Source organism: Diadema antillarum, unplaced genomic scaffold, assembly GCF_040938485.1.
Source record: "Diadema antillarum isolate AM-2024a unplaced genomic scaffold, OU_Dant_1.0 seq00001321_RagTag, whole genome shotgun sequence".
Lineage (NCBI taxonomy): Eukaryota > Metazoa > Echinodermata > Echinoidea > Diadematoida > Diadematidae > Diadema > Diadema antillarum.
Genome location: NW_027272092.1, coordinates 842014 through 863687, shown reverse-complemented (window position 1 = coordinate 863687; position 21674 = coordinate 842014). Strand labels below are relative to the sequence as shown.

The window sequence follows — 21674 nt, the reverse complement described above, 5'->3', positions numbered from 1 at the left end:
ATCATCATACAGCGCTACTGTATTTGGTTCTCAGCACCAGCACAAATCTTCGGATTGAAATTTCGGTTTCTTGAAGAATTCACCATACCATTTCGCATGCAGGTGAGACTCTCACGTTCAGCTCACCTTTATACTGCTCTTACTCACTGTGCAGCCGCTTGAAATGCAACTGTTCTGACCTAGTGTACCTGCGGAGTGATCTCTGAAATACAAACAAGGTTCGTGCGGACCGTACCGGGTCTTGATTCATGCATGTTTACACTTTTCTTGCATTCACTTTCACAGATCATTTAATGTCTATTTATTTTCCTCTTTTCTGTTTCTTTGAGCTAGCTAAACAGCTAGTGAGCTACGAAACGTCGGCAACTGCCGGAGTCGTACCGTTAACATTATCAACGACATGTTAAGGGGAACTATGGAACTTAAATTAATGCTGTCAAAGACAGTAAAACGGGGGAAGCAGAGCAGAACTTCGCGACTTTGTTGATGACGTGGATATGATGCCTGCAACCAGTGTGAATGTGTGAAGGGGTACCACGGCCACGGGCGCCAGCGGCGCGATGCCTGCGCCTGTGCCGAGCTACATGTAGCTGAGCTCACTCGCCCTCGATCCCCGACGTCCGCCGCTCCGCGCCGCCTCCTAGCTCCTCGATCCTCCAGCTCCCCTGCCGTAAGCCCCGCTCACAACTTTGCGGTTTTAGCTTCGCATAGCTGCGTTTAAAGCAGCCTTATTTTAAAGACATGTGACAATTATTGTCAAGTACTCATACTTCAGCAAAAAAAGAAAAAAGAAAAAAACTAGAAAAGCACTCCGAGAGCGCAGACCTCCGCCAAGCAGTTACTTTCCATCGGCATCAATGATCTTGCTTTTCCATATGGAGATCAGTGATTTTCACCCACTGAAAAATTGCCCGAGATCCCCAATATAGAAGCCTTTGTTACGTGATAAACCTTCAGATGCACGGCGCGCCTCGCCCTACCAGAAACTAGAGCATGCACTTCAGTGCGCGCATGCAAACCTCAAATACGCCCAACCTGAACTCCTAAGTTCATTGACCCTATTATACCTGCCAAAATATCAAAAATCCTTCATAAATTCCCTAAAAATTCTTGCATCATTACCAAAAGTTAATCGCTTGGTACTTGTGTCATTCTCAACCTTTCCTGCAAGTTTCATCCCAATCCGTTCAATACTTTTTGAGTTATTTTACACACAGACAAATGAACGAACAAACCAACGATAACGAAAACATAACCTCATCCCTTGGCAGAGGTAAAAAAGGTGCTGAAACTTCTTGAATGATGGTCACCACAGCCAAACAAGACACAAATTAAGATTCACCTTTTTATATGGCTTGCAATATGTGAAAGGGGAAATCTTGACTGCACTTCAGATCTGTGTGACAAAAGTTGTGAATAGGACAGACATACAGCAAACTTTATCTCCTGTATAGAATCATAGTCAATAATTTCTTTCTTCCATGTCCAGCTCCTTTTGTGCTTTATTTAGTACCCAAGATTACTGCACGCTTTTAGTTTGTCCTTCCATGGGAGATATCATTATCTAAAACTGTTTCTAGGGACAAGAGTAGTTTTGTAAATTTTAAGCTGAAAATATTTTCGCAAGGGTTTAATTTTTGCGAATTTGACGAATCTCTGTTGGACCACGAATTTAATAACGTGGAAATGTTGCCCATGCGCTGGTGTGAAAGTGCACTATACAACAACTTCGTGCCAATTTGCAATTTAACAACATCTCGCCATATATATGTCCATGACCTCATTTGCGAAAATATCTGTACGCGAAAAATAACAGCTTATACAGTAATCATTCCTATTCGCAACGGGCGCCGATTAGCGGCAGGGGTCATTTTGAACATTTGTTGGCCAAGGCCCAACCAGGTGCAGTGCGAGAGTCCTCTCACTTCCCATATTAAACACTTTACAATACAAGTACAGTAACTCCTGCTTTTGTTCTAAAGTGGGACTATTTTTGATTACCAGAGCAAACTTGGCTTAGGAGTTCTTCAGCTATCTTACAATGTACGGTAATATGAATAAAACTGCCTCTGCAGCAAATAGGCACCCTGTCACAATATTTAAAAATTCCTGGCCGAAGTGTAGGATGTAAGACATACTGAAATGATCTTTGAGCAAATCACTTCAAATCAGAAGTTAAAAGTTACTAAATATAACATTTTTAGAAGCATGTATAGAGGGAATGTATGGTAGTATGATATGGTCAGATTAGTGGAAAAATGATACAAGTTCATATGAAACGAAAATAGTGAAATACCAAGGCCAAAAGTCACACACACACACACCCACTTGCACGTGCATGTTTATCTCTACTGTAAAAGTGGATATTTTTGCGCGACCAATTTTTCATGTTTGGCCTGGTAAGAAGAGTTTCGCGTGCTTTCAATTCTGCAGAATCAGGACAGTAAGTTCAGGAGCATACACTGGCGTGCTAAGATATTTTGCGTGCTTTTATTTTTACACTAGTTTCTGGTAGCAAGCACAAAATGCGCAAAAATTTCCATTTGTACAGTACTTCAGCTTGGAGTATCCATGAGAAATTTAGATATTTTTTTTAAGAAGAAAGAAATTAAGAAATTAATTAGAAGCTTGAAATGAGAGGATGGGGACTGATGAATCGAGGTCAAAGGTGAAAAAAGGGCCCAACGACAGGTACTGTACGAGCTGAAATTTTCGCGGTGGTTTTATTTTCGCGAATTTTGCGAATCGCGTTTGAATTGCAAAAATAACGCGCGAATAACTAAGTTCAGTTAGACCCTAGCACCCGCGAAATTAACAACACGCAAAAATGTCCTCCAAGTAGCAATGCGCGAAAATATCTAAGCAAAATTTTCAGCTCGTACAGGTACAGTAATCAGTGATAGAATTGCAAATCAACAAAAGGCATGCAAGTAGTGTTGGAAATAACAAACGTCTGCCATATACAGAACCTTAAAGTACAGTGTATAACTACATGTATGCGAGTAGAAGAATACAATGGAAAAAAAAATGCAATATCATGCATTCTTAGAGCTAGCTAGTCACACTAACAGAAAGATTCAATGTAAGTCTTTATCTTTATATGTGACTATGCATCACAAAACCAAAAAAAAGAGAAAAAAGTTGCATGCCAAAAGTTTACGTGAGGACTCAAAATAGATGAAATGGGTGAACCTAGTTAATTTGTAGTTTTTGTTATTTGGAGGAGCAATCTGTCTTTGACATAATTCCTATTATTCAGTTTGGGATCATAAAACATATGGAAAAGTTGTGGTTTTTATATTTAACACTTATTTGTTGAAGTGTAATTACAGTAGGTTGTCTCGGAGGCCCTGTTTCATTTCTTAGACTGCTTGGAAAGTGTGTAGTATTTATCATGAATAGATGTTAATAGAGTGCAAAATGTCTGTGTAATCTGATATTTCCTTCTTTGTGATTGTCCTAGATTTTACATCCCATTTTTCCCATTCCTTGCTAAAAGCACAGTTTGATAAGATTAATCACTTGAATACACCCCAAACTTCAAAGCCTCCTTTCTCAGTAAACACTTTTCCAGGGTGTGTAGGTTCTTTCCATTATTAACCCATTGAGGACGAGTCCCAAATATACTCAGGCAGGGGTCTATGGGAAACACATGTTGTAGCCAAATCAGCCTGTCCTCAACGGGTTGTAAGTTACTGTATATATTATGGGTAATTCCATTAAAAAGGGTCCCACTAGTTAAATGCCCCTTCTATTTGCTTCATATTGTCATTGCTTAAAACTTACATACCCTAAATCAATTTTACTTCTGAATACTCTTATTCAGGTACACTATTAAAGTATCTTCCTTTTCAAAGTAAAATATAGAAATTGCTTCTTCAAAGTTCCACATGAATTTTGACAAAAAGTACAAAATCACAACTGTTTGGGCAAAATTGTGTGACATTTTACTGTAACACCAGTTAGACAGATTTACAGCATGTTCGTGGATTAAACTCTATTTTAAGGGGTCAAAAATGATAAAAGACGAGCAAATTTTGAACACTTTAAATATAATTCACGCATCAATTGATACATATTTGTGCACGTAAATCCCAAGAAAGACGTTTCACGTGTAAGTTTTGGTGTCCCCATAATTGCTTACATGAGAAATCTTAATTTATGAGTGTGGAATCCATATTAAGGGCCAGTGTTGAACTGTTTGTTGTTATTTTGTTAGCAATCACATAGTTTAAAAGATTTCAAGAGAAAATTGGGGTAAAATAAATAAATATGAAAAAAAGACCAAATTATAATTTTCACACATGTGGCTTTGGTGTCCCCCTAAATATTACGTCAGGGCACAGTGATAGCTAATTTTTTGTGTCTTATCACAACAATAATTGCTCCTCATTGGCATATTTACAATGTAGCTGTGGTTTCTTTATAACAGGTATAAAAGATTGACCACTTTATCAATTTGAAGAAAAAAAAAATGCAAAAATGATATTTGGTGTCCCCCTTACACGAGAAACATTGAAGAATCTTTTTCCTGGCCAAAAATAGGGGTTGTGTCATTTTTTCAATAGTATAGCTAATTTCTTACTTCAAAATAATCACTTCTATTGAAACAAAAATAGAACTAGTTTGAAATATGTGGTAAGATGCCAAAATGGATGGTTCACCGTGTAAGGGGGACGCCAATGGTGACCCCTTTACATGGTGAACCAGTTTTTCCCCATACACTGCAATTTGGTATGCTGACTTCCTTGAATTTCAGTTTAGAATGTTAATTTTCAGTCAGTTTCAAGGGACTTACTCAATATGAATGCTCTTTAGTTATGTTTTTAAGTTATGTTGAACAAAAATCTGATTTTCTGATTTTATTGGCAAAATAGGTATGTCACAAAGTGGGTCCCTATTTTATGGAATTACCCATGTGCCAAATAATTTGTGATTTTTTTATTTTCGCGAATTTCACGAGTCGGGTGCTATTTGCAAAATTAAAGATACGGGTAATAAAAAGTTTTGGTACCTCAAAAGTTTCCCTGAATTTCCTTGTCTTAGTTTGTGTTTCAGGTTAAAGTACCTTTCATATAACTAACACTGTGAGACTTACTCGCCCCAAAGTGCTCTCATGTCTTAGTAATCATGCAATTAACTGCGACCAGCAGCCCCATACGCATAGCGTAATGGGGCTTCGCATTGTAGCATTCAGGATCATGACAGATTTAGTATCGCGGGTGAATATCAACTTAAAATCCAAAAATTTCTTCAATTTGAAGACTTACCAATTAAGTTGAAGTATTGAAAACAGGCTTTGGGCAACGTTTGGTTCTGCCAATAGTCCCTTTCTGTTCAAATTGATGACTGAATGTGACTCAGTCGAGAGGACCTTGGGAGAGCTACATACACTGAATACTACAGCCAGTGCATGCGAACACATCACATGTGCACAAATATCAAATCCATGAATGGATATGTTTGTGTGTGCATGCGCTCGCCGTAGTATTCAGTGTATGTAGCTCTCCCAAGGTCCTCTCGACCGAGTCACATTCAGTCATCAATTCGAACAGAAAGGGACTATTGGCAGAACCAATCGTTGTCCGAAGCCTGTTTTCAATACTTCAACTTAATTGGTAAGTCTTCAAATTGAAGAAATTTTTGGATTTTAAGTTGACATTTACCTGCGATACTAAATCTGTCATGATCCTGAATGCTACAATGCGAAGCCCCATTACGCTATGCGTATGGGGCTGCTGGTCGCAGTTAGCTATGCGTATGGGGCTGCACGCTGCTGGTCGCAGTTGTCAATGCAATAATGGTTTCGTACAATACTACCTCGCCGCCGTACGGTGCGGCGGCGGCTCTGGTACGAAACTATTATTGCATGATTACTAAGACATGAGAGCGCTTTGGGGCGAGTAAGTCTCACAGACAATGTACTTTAACCTGAAACACAAACTAAGACAAGGAAATTCAGGGAAACTTTTGAGGTACCGAAACTTTATATTATCTTTTAAAAGACATGCGAAAATATTGACTCGTTGTGAATGTTACATACGCGTGTACATTTCTCAGTTCAGTACAGGACCCCACGATCACGAATTTAACCACTCGTAAAATCGTCGGGAATTCCCGATTCACAAAAATTTAGACTCGCGAAATATATTTCATACAAAATATATAGTAGGTTAGGAGAGTCCATTTGTATTGAGTTACATCATTTTGAAGCTTGAAACCAGCTAATTTGCCATGTGTGTAACTCAAAATCCATGCAGGGATGCCAAGTTCAAAAAAATTGTATGAGTGAGATTTTCATGACTCGGCATCTCAGCATGCGAATGTGCGTGCGAGCGAGGGTGTGAGAGGGGTCTTTTTTCCCCCTGTGGCCCGAGTCCCACGGTAAGGAGCTTTTTCAATTTTTAGCTCTTAATGGTGCGATCAGGTGCATACTTGGGTGACTATAAGACAAAAGGGAAATATACCGTCATTTGCAACTATCACTTTAGCCTAATCTTTTGAGCTATGCTCATTATTATAGGCCCAAGTTGCAGACTTTGCCTGATGCGTGAGAAAAATGGGTGCCATGCGTGAGATCGTGAGATGGCCCCTAAATGCTTTAGTCTCACGCAGAATGCGTGAGACTTGGTAGCTCTGTCCATGTCTGGCGACTTTTTGGTGGTTTGTGATGTAGGGTTACGTTTGATCTTTATACAATGTAGTGTGTATGTACATGACTGTGTGAGATAATTATTGGTACATCATTTAGTATAAATCTTGATCTTTCAGTAATTTTCATTGTTTTAGAATACAACTGTATGAGTAGTCCATGAAACAGACCTGTGGTTCCCCTCCCCTCCCCCCCCCCCCCACACACATGTATACAAACTGATGTGGTAGGCCACTTGAGGATCAAAGTGCAAGCTGATATGTAGGACAAACTCCTTAAGGATGCATTTAATCATGGCTTCATTTTCATCCATCCACCTGAAATCATATTCATCACAGTCATAATGCATGATTGACTAATTTTTGTCGAGCCCACTGGAGGTGTGGGGAGAGTAAGGGATCGCCTGCGGCGTCTGTCCGTCCGTCGTCTGTCCGTAACGCTACAAAAACTTGAATAACTCTCTACTGAGGATTTCAATTTCAATCAAACTTGGAGGGAAGAGTGGTTATACACCCGGCGTTCAGACGATCCCCCTCTTCGTGGGGAGAGCGTAGAGAGATTGTATCTTTTTTACGATTGACCGTCCACACGTGTCTTGATATCCCCCGTTCACGGCTAGGCACCGTATGCGCGTACAAAATGGCATTTTGAGCATGCGCACTTAGGAGGAAAACAGCTGCATGAGCTGCGCGCTCTGTCCCCCACCAGAATTTGTTGCCGGGCTCGACAAGCTTTCCGGGGAACAGGGGAATGTCCCACCGAGCGTCCACACGATGGGATTGCCGGGGGATGTCCTGGCAAACGGGAGATTCCCCTTGCAGCGGGGGATCGTCTGAATGCAGGGACAAAGTTACACATTCTACCAAACATGAAGGGCACCTCAACGTCAAAGGTCACAGGCAGAGGTCAATGAACTTTAGGGCCCAATGTTAGGTTTTTAGGGCGCGTTTCGTTTATGGCTTGTAACTTTTGATGTATCTGTCTGTTTGTGACCAAACTTAGATGGTAGATGTCTCTTGGGAAGTTGAAGGTTACCACAAGGTCAAAGGTCACAGACAGGGGTCAACAAACTTTTAGGGCCCAATGTTAAGTTTTTATGGCATGTTTTGATTATGGCTCATAACTTTTGATCCCTTTGTCCATTTGTGACCAAACTTGGATGGTAGATGTCCCTTGGGGATCCGAGATGAAGGTCATCACAAAGTCAAAGGTCACAGACAGGGGTCAACGAACTTTTAGGGCCCAATGTTAAGTTTTTATGGCGCGTTTTGATTATGGCTCATAACTTTTGATCCCTTCGTCCATTTGTGACCAAACTTGGATGGTAGATGTCCCTTGGGGAGGTGAAGGTCATCACAAGGTCAAAAGTCACAGACAGGGGTCAACGAACTTTTAGGGCCCAATGTTAAGTTTTTGGGGCGCGTTCCGATTGTGGCTCATATCTTCTGATCCCTTTGTCCGTTTGTGACCAAACTTGGATGGTAGATGTCCCTTGGGGAGGTGAAGGTCATCACAAGGTCAAAGGTCACAAAAAGGGGTTAACAAACTTTTAGGGCCCAATGTTAAGTTTTTAGGGGGCGTTTCGATTGTGGCCCATAATTTTTTATCCCTAAGTCCGTTTGTGACCAAACTTGGATGGTAGATGTCCCTTGGGGAATTAAAGGTCATCACAAGGTCAAAGGTCACAGAAAAGGGTCAACAAATTTTTAGGGCCCATTAAGTTTTTATGGTGCGTTTCGATTATGGCTCATAACTTTTGATCCCTTTGTCCGTTTGTGACCAAACTTGGATGGTAAATGTCCCTTGGGGAGTTGAAGGTCACCACAAGGTCAAAAGTCATAGGCGGGTCAATGAACTTCTGGGAGTTAGAAAAATATTGATTTCTTGTACGCGAATGGGCGAGACACAATTTGGCACTTGCCTTGTTTTTTGTATTGATTACAGGTGTCAGGTGTATGATTTTTGTTCATCTTTTGAAGCCTGTGTCGATGTGATCTTGCAAATTGTAACTACTATGGGCATTTTGATCATACATGTAACACATACATTGTACATACCAGCATGTTTTACATCAAATCAGATATCATGTTACAGTTTTTTCCAATTAATGGTGAACTTGATATGTACCATCTCTCTCCGTCTCCTGTGAAAGCATCTGGTGTTCAATTAAAAATTGATGATCATTGACCTGGGAATGATTTGCTTATTGTAATCGTCTCCTCTTCCGGTGTTTGCCAGGCTTCGCTGAACTTTGGCCGGTCGATGCAAACAAATCAGCAGAAAGGTAGAATGGGCTCACTGCTGCGTCATGTGACCTTCAAGACAGCCGCCTTTGGATTCACCTCGCTGCTTATTGCTGCCGTCATTTTCTTCTTCTACCCCTCGGAGAAGTCGGACTCGCGTGCCCTGCTCAGCAGAGTCGCAGCCAAGGACCAGAGGCCTGGTGATAATAGTCTCCCTGCAGGAGTGAAAAGTGGAGTGGAGGTAAACTGACTATCTAGGTCACTCACTTACTGGTCATTCTGTTTCACCTACTGGTGTTTTAAAGGGACTCTACAGTACTGGTTGAGGTGAGGATTCAGCTTGTAAGGTTTTGCGAGATATTCAGAAACCACTGTATGATTCAAATGTTAAAGAGCGTGCAATTATAACAGGAATCAAAAGTTTATTTGATGAAAATCTGTTTTGAAATGACTGTGAGATATATATAAACAACAAGGTAAAACAAAGAGATCCTAATAAAAGTCGTGGCCTGCCAATTTATTAGGATTGCTTTTTTGGGTATGTCAGCCATTCCAAGACCAATTTTCATCAAATAAACGTTGAATTCTTCTTGAAATTGCATGCTCATTCATATCTGCATAGAGAGGTTTCTGATTATCTCACAAAAAAATATTATAAATTTGATGCTAGGTCTCGACCAAAACTATACGATCCCTTTAACTCACAATGAATAGCAGGCTAGACGCATTAGTAACTTTTTTAAAACCTAATACTTCAAGCAAGTTTGCTAACTCAGAAACAAGCTAAATGTAGTTAACATTGAATTCAGCTCTGAAATGTAACTTTTCGCTTTTAGATTGTTGAAACTATGATGAAAGCTGTAGTCTCTTAGGATTTCTCATTATAAATTTATTTTGGATTTGGGTATAATATTACAGTAATTTCCGATATCTAGACATTCTATTGTGGTGACAACCAGTGGGGTTTGGATCTGTTGTGGTCTTTTTGCAAATCACATTTAAGAAATAAAAGATAAAAAAGAATAAAAAAACTAAGAGAAATGTTAAAGTTTGGAAATGTAAGTTTATGTGATGAATAGTATGGTGTGCATGTGAGAATGCATCAACAGCATACTCATTGGAATACTACAAGCTTGTTACATTTTTCTGTAATATTTGTCAGACTCAAATACATTAACTGTTATTGGCATACTGTATGTGCTGTAAAAAGGGATTGCTACTGGTTATCTCTGTAAAACAGAGGTCACTTCATGAATTACATGTAGGGGAAAAATGATACAAGAAATTTTTCCAGATCTATGCATTCAACAATTAGCCGGTACATTGTATGCATATTGTATGCATCCTGCATTTGAACACACTGTGTATGATACACATTGTACAGTGATTATGAACTTTGACCTCCCACGTTTACACTGTATGGTCCAGGGTACTGTATTCTGTTCAAAGTCCAGACTCACTTGTGGGTGTGATACATGTACCAGTACAAGTTGTGCCTGGGAAAATTTTGTAAAGAGTACAACCTGTATTAAAGTGGGTGTACATGTACATTTAATAGAGAACCAGGCTACATGTTCAACACGGTAAGATTCATTCTGCCCAATTCAAAATGTTTTATGATCATTTTTGAGTGGTTTGAGAAACTTACTGCATTATCTTAGCCATAGATGTGCATGTAGCTTGATTACATGTACTGTATGTTGTACTTGTACGTGTACATTGGAACTAGTAACCAGCATGTTGGTGCCCATGCAGGGCACTGAATATTTTGAAGTGTGTGTATTTTACAGCTGGTAAAGAAGGAAATTATTGAAATGTATGTCATGTGCGTGACATGATATAATGCAAACAAATGGCTGGTACATGTATCTTGGGACTGTAATGTGTATGTGTGTTGGGGGGGGGGGGGGATGGGGAAAGTAAGATTAATATACAATTACTGGTATGTTTACTGTGTGCCACTGTGTGCCACTTGGCAATTTTATCTTCAGAAGCTGTTTTTCAAACATCGTTTGGACAATATACATAGATAAAACAGGTACTGGGTACTTTGTATATGTACTTGTCCATAGTGTATACGTGTAGAACTTGAATGAGTTGTACTCTTACTGTATATACTTACAATCAAATATGGCTTGGGTTGATTCTAGTCTTTTTGCAAGGAGTATAATTGGCATTGTTTCCTGACTTGAAAGACAACTGTTCTGTCATGATATGCAAGAGTATTTTATCATTTGCAAATCTGAGTTATTAGCAAATCTGTAGAAAGTTGTTCACACATTGAATGCATTACATTTTCCAAACATTACCTCTCTGCAGGAACAAGTGGAATCTACTCAGCAGTGCCAGCGCATAGACCTCAGTGGAACCATGACTTGGGAAGAAATCAAGGCGGAGGCTCTCCAGAACACCAAGCTGACCATGAAGAAGCAGGTCCTGCCAGAATTTGACCACGTCAATGTCCACTACAGAGAGGTATGGACATATGACCCCATGTAACTGCCTGAGAGATGCTAGCAAGTACAGATTTCTGATACACATTGTAGTATGTTTTCTCTTCAGAAAGTAAGTATGTGATCTACCATTGTATAGCTTTAATAGTAGAAATACATATAATTTTGAAGTTTTGCAACAAAACATAACTTTTCCCCAGAATTACTTAAATATATATGGAGGGCTTAAAAATGATTTGCAATCTCAAGAGGGTGGCAAACTTACTGTATCATTCCCACTTGAATAAGTTTGATTCTGTCAAAGGAAACCCTATGAGATGAAGTTTCCTTTATATTTCTGTGTTTGAGTACTTAATGACAAACTTTTACTTTCAAGACAATAATTTTAGGTATTGGGAGAACCTAGTATGTTTTCAGCAGTTTGCCGCATAGCTGCACATTTCCAAGATGGAATACAGACACAGTTATTACTGTGTAGTATACCATTCTGAGCTAGAATGTACATGTATTCATCTGCTTGTGATTGGAGTTGAAAGGCCACACACAAAATTTTACTGGCTAAAAAGAAACAATACAAATGTTTTGCATTGCATGTACCTTTGCTGAGCTGTGAAACTGCAAGATTTACTGTTAGATTAAGTTTCATCATTCTTATTATTTTTTTGTTTCTTTGTTGTTTTTTTTGCAGGTAACAATTTTAATATTTTGCAAGTTTAATATTTCCAGTGCTTTGTGATTGGTTGTGAGAGCAACTTCCAGACTCCCAATTTGGTGGATTGAGTGAGTGAGTGAGTGAGAGAGAGAAAAAAGAAGAAGGAGAAGAAGAAAGAATGAAAGAAAGAACAAAAGCGGGAGAAATTTAGTGGCATATGCATAGAGTTTTAGGGTATTTTAGGTTTAAGGTTTAAACACATAGCTTTGCTGAAATCACTGTGTTGTGTTGAAGCTATTCAACCTCAAAATTCTCAGTCATCTTACATCGGACGTGCATGGGATAACAAAAATTTAAATAAATCGGTCAAGATTGATCCATTTTATACCAGGGATTACTGGAACTTTATTTGCAGTAGGCAAATCTTGTAGGGTTCAAAAGAGGTTGAAGAATTATGCATTTGATTTTATTATGAATATGAATAAGTGTAACATCTATCAGCTAAGAATGTTCTCTGATGAATTGTGGAACACCTGGTAAAACTCTGTTGAGAGTGGTGTAGAATGATAAATGCTGACGGTGTGTGTCATGCAATTTGCTGTGTTCAGGTACTTCCGGCGTCAGAGCCCAAAGGGAGGTTGCTCTTCCTACATGGGATGAGGTTCAGCTCACTGACATGGCAAGATCTGGGTACTCTACACTACATGGCTTGCCACGGCTACCGGGCTGTCGCTATCGATCTTCCAGGTAAGCCCCACTGTGTGACCTCGCAGAAAAAGAGAATAAAAAATAGTGTCGCTGGAGGCATTATGTTTTTGTGTTGTCCATCTGTCCTTCGTCCATAATCTATTTATGGATAGTTATAATTAAAAAAACGTTTATGAGGTGTGCTAGTTGTACCAAAAAAAAAAGCTGCTGAAAACTGCTTATCCAATAGTGGCAAGCCAAGTGAGTAAAATGGAGTCAACAGGGACAGTCAGGGACAGGCTAGGGACACAGAACAAAGAAACAAAAGGACAGGGTAGGAGGTCATGGGCAAGGAGCCCAACAGGTCAAGGGAGGGGGATTAGAGTAGGAGGGTGGACAGACAAAAGCCAGAGGAGGGTCAGTAATGATCCTGAGGACCAGGGGGCAACCATTGAAGGAAAAGGATGAATAGTAGGCAACATCAAACAAGAAAAGGAACAACAAAGGAATAAAGAAAGGAAAAGAGTGAAAGAGCAACGGCAAGGGGGGGGGGGGGGGGGGGGGGGCTGAGAAAACAACAAGCCCTAATAAGGTATACCAAGAGGAGGCAACAAAATGAAGGTGAGAGTCAACCAACAAATACAAGTTATCAAACATATCAAAGTATATACTACACTCAATATTGATAATGAAAATAGCAATAATGATAATGAGGTAAGCTACTGAAACATGGCATGTATACAACTTGTATGTATGAATGGACTAAGATGTGCATATCAACATTTGAGAGGGCACATGCTCGATGTCAAAGGTCAAAGGTCAAGATCGATTGCTAAAAATTTCACTATTTCCCCAATATCTATGCAATGCCTATAGGTATTGTCTTCAAACTTATTGTATGGGACATGTATTACACTGTACCTGATAGAGATTCTCTCGAGAAAGTTTCTGGCCATGTGGTCAAAGGTCAAATGTCTTTTAAGTGAAAATGCCAAAATTTCACTTTTTTCTCCATATCTTGGAAATGGTTCAAGGTATCTTTATGGAACTTAGTACATATGCATGTACTGCCTGATATTGATTCCCTTGAGCATTTCAGGGTCAACGGTCAAGGGTCATGGGTCAAGATCATCTCCTCAAAATTTTACTCTTTCCCTCATATCTATGCAATGCCTGAAGGTATTTTCTTGAAACTTAGTGTATACATGTTTGACCCAATAGAGACTCTCTGGAAAAGTTTTTGGCCAAAAGGTCAAAGGTCGAAAGGTCAAAGGCCATTTGAAAATGTTAAATTTCACTTCCTCCAGACATGTACTGTAAAAGTGGTTTCTTTCGCGTACAGAAACTTTCGCGGTTTCCATCGGTGCAGACTTTTTCGCGTGTGTTTAAATTCGCGGTCGGTAATGATAGCGTTGTACAAGCGACGAGTTCAAAACATTTTCGCGTGATGTTTAATTCGCGGATCAACCTCAAAGCGCGAAAAGCGCGAAAATAAAACCACCGCGAAAAAAAACACTTTTACAGGATTTCGGAAGGGGCTCAAGGTATAAATTTAGTATGTATATTTATGCATGTACTGCTGGACAGTGATTTTCTTGGGAATTTGCTGTTGAAATTACACTTGTTTTCCTGTACCTTGGAGACTGCTCAGTGCATAAACTTATAAAAAGGTCAAAGGTCAAGTAAAAATCCTCAAATCCATAAATAACTGCCCTCTTAATGTAGTCATTCATCCAATTTAATCTAATTTAGTTCAAGGAAAGTGAGCACTCAACACATTTGTGACAAACGTGTCATTTTAGTGTTTTACCGATTATGTGAATCTGTTGTCACACATTGTCAAGATGTACTATAGACCCACTGGGAGAACCATGCATTATGACGGAGGCATACCATTCGCTCTCATGTCTAGTTTTTTTTTTTTTTTGAATTGCTTTTTCATTGTTAGTAGTATCTAGTTGAACATAAACTTCTTGTATTGTTTGTTTTTAGTTGAAAATTGCAGCATTAGATTATGCTTTTGTTCTGCTTTTGACAAAAGCTGTAAATTGACATGTCTCAGACTTACTGTACAGTGTTGTGCCAGACCAACACAAATACCTATCTTGGGGGGAGGGGTAAACAGTGGCACTTGGCAATCTTGAAGTAGTAGCACAGTACTAGTGTAACAAAACAAAATACCTGCTGAATGTAGCAGAGTGGCCTGCTCTCTCTTATTTTGCAGGAGGCTCAGGGGGTCTTGTCTTGTGAGATGCATATTGACAGATGCGGATGCTAGGACGACGCTTGCATGAACCGTTCTCCTCTCTCCCTGCGTTGTGTTGCAAAGTAGCTTTAGATTTCGTGAAGATGCAATAGCGCCTCCATACATGTATGCTGTTCATCATAATGACATCAAGAACATTTAGCTCTCTTGGTCATGAATTGGAGCTTACGGTAGGATGGCCCAGAACTGTTAGTAAAATCTGAGAAGATTCAAGATCAATTTTGATAGAAGCGGTCTTGTGCATGCGCAGAACAGTTTTGTTTTGTTTTTGTTGTTTTTTTTCTCTTAACATCTTCATTGCAAATCTAAAGCTCCTCAGTGGCTGCAATGGAAGAGGAGGATTGATTGTGAGTTTGTTTTTGCCTCCTCCCCAATCACACAGGCTACGGGGACACGCCCAAGGCAGACATAGCCTCTGTGCCCTTCATGAAGAAGGTGATGGAGGGGTTGGATATGGATGACGCAGTGATCTGTAGTCCTTCCATGAGCGGCACCTACTCCGTCCCGTTCCTCAAAGAGCACCCAACTCTCTTCAAGGGCTACGTCCCTGTGGCTCCAGTGGGCACCAACAAGCTGAGTGAAAAGGAGTATGCTGCCATCCCAGTGAGTGATTCTAGGATACCTTACCCTTTTTCAGAGTTTTCAAAATGAATGCTATCTAGAGGAAATGAAATCTTCACTGTTCATTGCACTTGTCAAATGAGAAACAAATGAGTGTACTGTAAAAGTGGAAATTTTCGCGGTGTTGAAATTTTCGCGCATTTTGCGCAACCAGAAACTACCGCGAAAATAAAAACATGCAAATATTTTTGCTAGCCACATGTTCCTGTGCGTGATGTCTTGATTCCGCAGAATTAAAAACACACGAAACTCTTCTTACCCGCCCAAGCGCGAAAAATTAGTCGCGCGAAAATATCCACTTTTACAGTATATGGGTTAGTCATGGAATCATACAGAGCTTTGAAAGGATATGAAACCTAGAAGAGAGATATTACAATTAAATCATGCATGTATGATTTCAAAGCACAGAGATGCATTTGTCCATATCCCCCAGATTTTGTCAACACTATGGAGAAAAGTTTAATAAATACAAATATAATTGAAACTTGGCTCACATGTGCTACATGAAGTATTGACATTGTTGAATGTTTGGCATTCCTCATGTGCAAAGGTCAAAGGTCACTGAACTTTTGCCAAAGAAATATGATTTTCCAATGTGATATTTGATTTAATTTGGTTGGGAGGATGTAAGTATACAATTTGAAATGGGAATTAAAGTGAAAGGTCAGAGGTTACTGACTTTAGTTTAACCCTTAAAAGACTGGGGGGGGGGGGGGGCTTTTTGGGCCCCCCTCGACATTTTTCATGATTGATCTGTAACCTATAAATCTCCCGCCGAGACATTTTAAGACTTTTTTTTTTTAAAGTCTTGCGCAACTTTTGAGACCAAATTTCGCGACGCCTGGATATGCAGTTCTAAAGTTACACAATATTTTATTTTGTAAGTGCATGTCAGACCCGAAATTGCTAAAAACGTGATTTCATGTACAAAGCCAATGCAAATTCTGTTTCTGACCAAAATACATAAATGTATCACTATTTTTGCTTTTACTGATCAAAATCAATTAATTTCATGTTGTTTATGATCAGAATAGTGTTGCCAATGATTTCCATTGAAAAATAAAAAACAAACATTAAAAAACAATGAAATACATAAGAAATTTCAAAAACAATAAAATACATTACAAAAAAAGTGATAACACTGTTTTTTTAATGTACATTCAATAAGAATCCTACAAAGAGTACCTAAGCCAAAAATTAGCAGTTTTGGACCTTTTTATTATAGATTTACATCCCATTTTTTTAATTTCATGTGTAAATTAACATACTTAATTCATTAAAAAAATAGATTTGAATAATTGTGAAGTGATTACCTATTCAGTTTTGTAGATTACCTTGTGGGCGGGTGGCGCACATGCCAATTTTCCTTGCGATCACGCAGTCAACGGCCAAGATCTTGGGGGGCCCAATGAGCCACCCCAGTCCTGTGAGGCATCAAAATAGCCCAATCTTTTTAGGATTAACCCTAATCAGGCTGGGCTTTTTTGGCTATGCTTAAACCGGAGGGGGCAGATTTCGTCCCCCTGATATATTGGCCATCAGTGATGCGATCCGGGCAAAATTTGTCATGTGTAACACCCTCATTGTAATCTACAAAATTGCGTCTTCAGATTTTATTAGAAATGATCAATTTCAAATTTTGTTTAATCAGTTATGCAAATTTAAGCCCAAGATGTAATATTTTAGCCTAATCAAAAGCATTGAGAGTCAAATTTTTTAGTTTGTATATGTTTTAAATATATTCAACAATTGTAGATCATAAAAACTTCCAAAAGTCATTTGAATTCTTATGCATTTTATTGTTTTCAGAATTTCTTATGTCAAGCAATGACTGTAGCTAAGGAGGTCAGATGAAAACATGATTTGTTTGATTGATAGAAATTTTATGAAATTTGGCAAGCACAACACCCATGTCATAATCTACAAGATTGTGTCTTGAAACTTTTTTGCAGTTATCAATTTCTAATTTTCGTTAATTGAATATGCAAATTGAGCCCAAGTCCTTATCTTTTAGCCAGTTAAATATTAATTAAAAGCATAGAGAGTCTAATATTTGGTTTGTATATGTTTTAACATAACAATTGTACATCATAAAAACTTCCAGAAGTAGTTTCAATTCTTGTGTCTTTTATCGTTTATTATGTGTATTTCTCTGTTTCTTCGACTTTTGTTTTTGTTTTTGTTTTTTTTGTTTTCATTGGAAATTGTCACTGTTCGTGTATCAACCATAATTAGTCTTGAATGAGTCAAACCCACCCTACTTGTAGGAGACTACTGGTTTGAGGCCAACTGTTACTAGCTAATCACTTTCTGCTTTTCCCGTTTGAAATTTGCAGGTCCAGACCCTCATCACATATGGCGAGACTGACGAAAGCCTTGGAGTTACTTCACTGAAGATGCTGAAACATCTTCCCAATAACCAGGTCCTGGAACTGAAGGGAGCTGGACATGCTGCCTACCTGGACAAGCCCCTGGAATTTCACCAAGCTCTCCTGGAGTTCTGTGACAAAGTTTACAGCTAGATATGATTTCGCCCACATGGCTGGGAGAACGAACAGCAATAGACAGATAAAGATTGTGACCTTGAACTATTTGAAATGCTCCTATTTTTGTAATTTTCTCCATGGTGGAGATCAGAACAGACCATCCTGTACTTGCCAAGATGGCTCTCAAGAAACATGAATTGCAGAGTGCTTCAGGTAGCTGTGGTAGTTTTTGTCCTGAATTCACAAAGGTAGTTTAAATCAAATCAACGGTCTAAATTTGGTGTTGGACTCTATACTCTGGTCCAAAAATAGGTGTACTTCGCACATGCGCGTGTTGCCATGCATTTAGTTTTGGGTGTCTGAGGGCATACATGAAATGTCAAGCACATACATGTGAATCCAAACTTACAACTGTACATATCTATGGCCAGTATGTACCTTACCTTTGTGAATTCTGGCCCAACGTGTATGATCATGGGGACTTGAAAAAGCTGCTTCTCTACAGGATGGAAGTTCTAGTTTTCTGTATTTCGTCTTGGCAGCAGTGGGGCATATCTACTCTGACACACAGTAGTAGGTAGCAGAGGGGTCAAAGATGCTATGAGCAACTGTGTCATCATTTGTGAAGGAGAGTTCCTCGAGACCTTGCTGTACATGTCGTCTGATCACTGCCATCCTTCCCATTCATGTTTAATAGATGCTTTGTGAACTACTTTTCCTTCTGTGCCCTGTCCATTTAGGCATAAGTTGACCCCACCAGGTTGCATGGGCAACACGGAAAGCAGTGCTATGAGTTAAATAGCAATACAGCCTAAGCCTATATACTGTCAAGATTTACATTTTATACCCAGTGTTGTGATAATCACAAGAGAAAGATCGAGCCGTGTGTTTCTTTTATGTAAGGTGTCGCCCTGTTCATATTGTAGGGTGTCTTTTTTTTAGTTTGATTTTTAAAATTTGATTGGGTGGTTAAAAAAACAAAACAAAACAAATCACCCACTTATACTTTTGAATCAAAACTAGATACTTAATATGTGAATATTGCTTCCTTTATTACAACACTTTGTGTAATGCATAAATGTTTTGTTATTGTTTTTAATCTGAAATTAACAGAGGATAATCTGCAAGGATTCTTCCTTTTTTCCATTTGTGACACATATAATGATTAAATGATAAGACACTAGCAATTATATACCCCCCATCATTTAATTTCTTTGAGGTTTGTGCAACAGACTTCCTCATATATACACGTATGATTTATAGTTTGCCACTATGGTGTCAGTCTCAACAGATGTCCTCGGGAAGTGTTAAATTTATCTGTGGTTAACATACATGTAAGTAAAAGCTTAGCCTTTTGGCAAGGCCTCGTGGCTGAAAAAGAGACTAACTGCGAGAGCACGGGTGAACGCGAGGCCTTTTGAAACCTGACATGAATTTCGTATTTTGAGCCTTGTTTCTCGCGGATTCTGCTACCAAAAAGGGTAGCGGCCAATCAGCGACCACATTGCTCACCACGCGGTCGCATCTAATGAATAGGCATAAGTATGCATGTCGGCGGTTCGCTCATCCATAGCTGCCTGCATTGCCAGCGCAGTGTTGACACGTCCTCATTAGCATACCAACTGTGATCTGACTCGTGAATATATGAATAATTCATATTCACCTTCATCGGGAGGCGGTAGGGAAAAAAACCCAGGTTTCAAAAGGCCTCGTGGCTCCGCCGCTCCGTCTCGTGTTCACCCATTTCTCGCAGTGCTCGATGTGACGAGTTAGTCTCAATCTTCAGCCACGAGGCCTTGTCAAAAGGCTAGTAAAAGCTAGGTACTGTGACAATGTTTTCAGTGTGTAATGATTGCCTACATGTATATGTATATATGTATGTTTGTTGTAGATTTTCCAAAAAAAAATAAATAAAAGGAATATACTTGAATGTATTTGATTCTACATTCGCTGGCACATATTGTACAGTCAACCTTGCTTTTAAAGTCGACCTCGCACGAGTCAAATAATCTCCCAAATGTTGAAGGTATTTTCAAGTGCTCTTCTCTTTATATTCGATTGATTTCAATCCCTCGTAAGTCGAAGCTATTTCTTCAGTCCAAATACAATGTAGATTGAACTTAGGCAAGGTCAACTGTACTTTCATAATGTTTTGAGAGTCCTGTCTTACATCTTTATTCAGTCAAATGGAGGCATGGACATCTAACATTCAGTGAAATCATTGTGTGCCAACTGCTGATCTACAGCATGTGGACTGTTGGATTTGTGGCACTTCAAATCAACCCAAGATTTCACTTTTTGACATGGATGCATATATGAGATTCACTCTAAGTGAGGTAAATGTTGGTTTAGAGTTGATGTAAATGGAGTGAAATGGGAAGACCAGAAGGTGTGTACACTGTCCCCATATGAAGAGCTGAATTGTCTCCCATCAAAGAGAGGTCTTTCAAGATCATTTTTATGTTGTATTCTTACTGTGAAATGTTTACTTACTGATGTAAATACTTTGTTCATGCCTGATATGGTAAAACCTGCATTCCCATTGAAGTTTTTCTTTAATATATCAGAAAGAAAAACTGTTGGCTATAGCACATGGGCAAGAGGAGTCCAGAGGAGTTTTTTTTAATCATTTTTTTTTACTTTTACACATCTCCTCTGAGGGGATTCCGAGAAGCCAGACATAGTATCCGCGGAACATATCCCCGACAACAAGATACAAGCCGATCTTTCGGTGAAATGGGCAAAGAGCCCAGAGAACATCATTGATATTCTCATTTTGTATTTTGTGAACAGTGTATTTTGTCAACATTATGATAAATCTTTTTGAAATCATGTAAACCTCGTAAATTTTTTTAATGTCTTTTAGTGAGTTATGTAGTTCCAATCTGTGTTTGTGCTTTGTGTTCTACAAAGCGAGCAATTACCAGCTGTAAATTGCCACTACTGTGTGTCCAGCATACTTAACGTGAAACTGGAGTATTGTGTAGGACTTTCCATGTCTGTTTAGTTTTACTCATGTTCATTCCTTTTTTGCCTTTTCGTATGTAACAGTAGTATATTGACCTGTGTAAATTGGCTCTATTCATGATAAAGCACATTGCGCATGATATTAGGATGATGTACAATGCATGATGCTGAAATTATATAGGGTGACTTGTTTTGTTCTAGATATGAGGACTTTCAGTATATACTTCATATTACTTTCTGATGTGTGGTATTTGGTTTTGTGATATCATATTACTTTCAATAATTGCTGGTTTGTGATATCATTGCATCATTGTAGTGCCCTGTACTTTTCATTTATTTATTTATTTTCAGGAGAAACCTGTAGTGTGACATCACACAATATTGATCCCAAAGACAAGCTCTGCAATTATCAAGTGTCAAATATTCACTTGCTTTTCTACAAAACTACTCAAAAAAAAAAATTTAAGAAATCCCTTTTTCTTTTCTTTTTGTCGCTGCCTGAGATAATTTGTGAAGAAACACAAAGAAAATAAGGTGACTTGGTGATATTTTTTTAATCCAGGAGATTTACTCTAGCAAGTGACTTCAGAGTTGCACCACTAAAACATTTTTTTTTAAACACAGTCTGCATATGTCCCCTAACATTC

General features: G+C 38.9%; 1 protein-coding gene across 2 annotated transcripts; it reads left to right on the top strand.

The window, feature by feature from the left end:
- The first annotated feature begins 27 nt into the window (after positions 1 to 27).
- LOC139708247 (putative protein-lysine deacylase ABHD14B) lies at positions 28 to 18304 on the top strand. Of its 2 annotated transcripts, none has more exons than XM_071620221.1 (6): positions 28 to 102; positions 8891 to 9136; positions 11215 to 11370; positions 12609 to 12747; positions 15336 to 15556; positions 17911 to 18304. In XM_071620221.1, exons 1-6 carry the CDS (start codon positions 97 to 99, stop codon positions 18094 to 18096), a joined length of 954 nt encoding a protein of 317 aa, XP_071476322.1. In that variant the 5' UTR covers positions 28 to 96; the 3' UTR covers positions 18097 to 18304. The 2 variants fall into 2 exon arrangements, with proteins under 2 accessions (XP_071476322.1, XP_071476323.1); XM_071620222.1 differs by having other exon boundaries at positions 29 to 218; positions 17911 to 18303.
- The last annotated feature ends 3370 nt before the right edge of the window (positions 18305 to 21674 follow it).

Coding starts and splice junctions, on each gene's coding strand:
- LOC139708247 (XM_071620221.1), top strand. Junction 9,137..11,214: donor GAGTGAAAAGTGGAGTGGAG/GTAAACTGACTA, acceptor ACCTCTCTGCAG/GAACAAGTGGAATCTACTCA. Junction 15,557..17,910: donor AGGAGTATGCTGCCATCCCA/GTGAGTGATTCT, acceptor TGAAATTTGCAG/GTCCAGACCCTCATCACATA.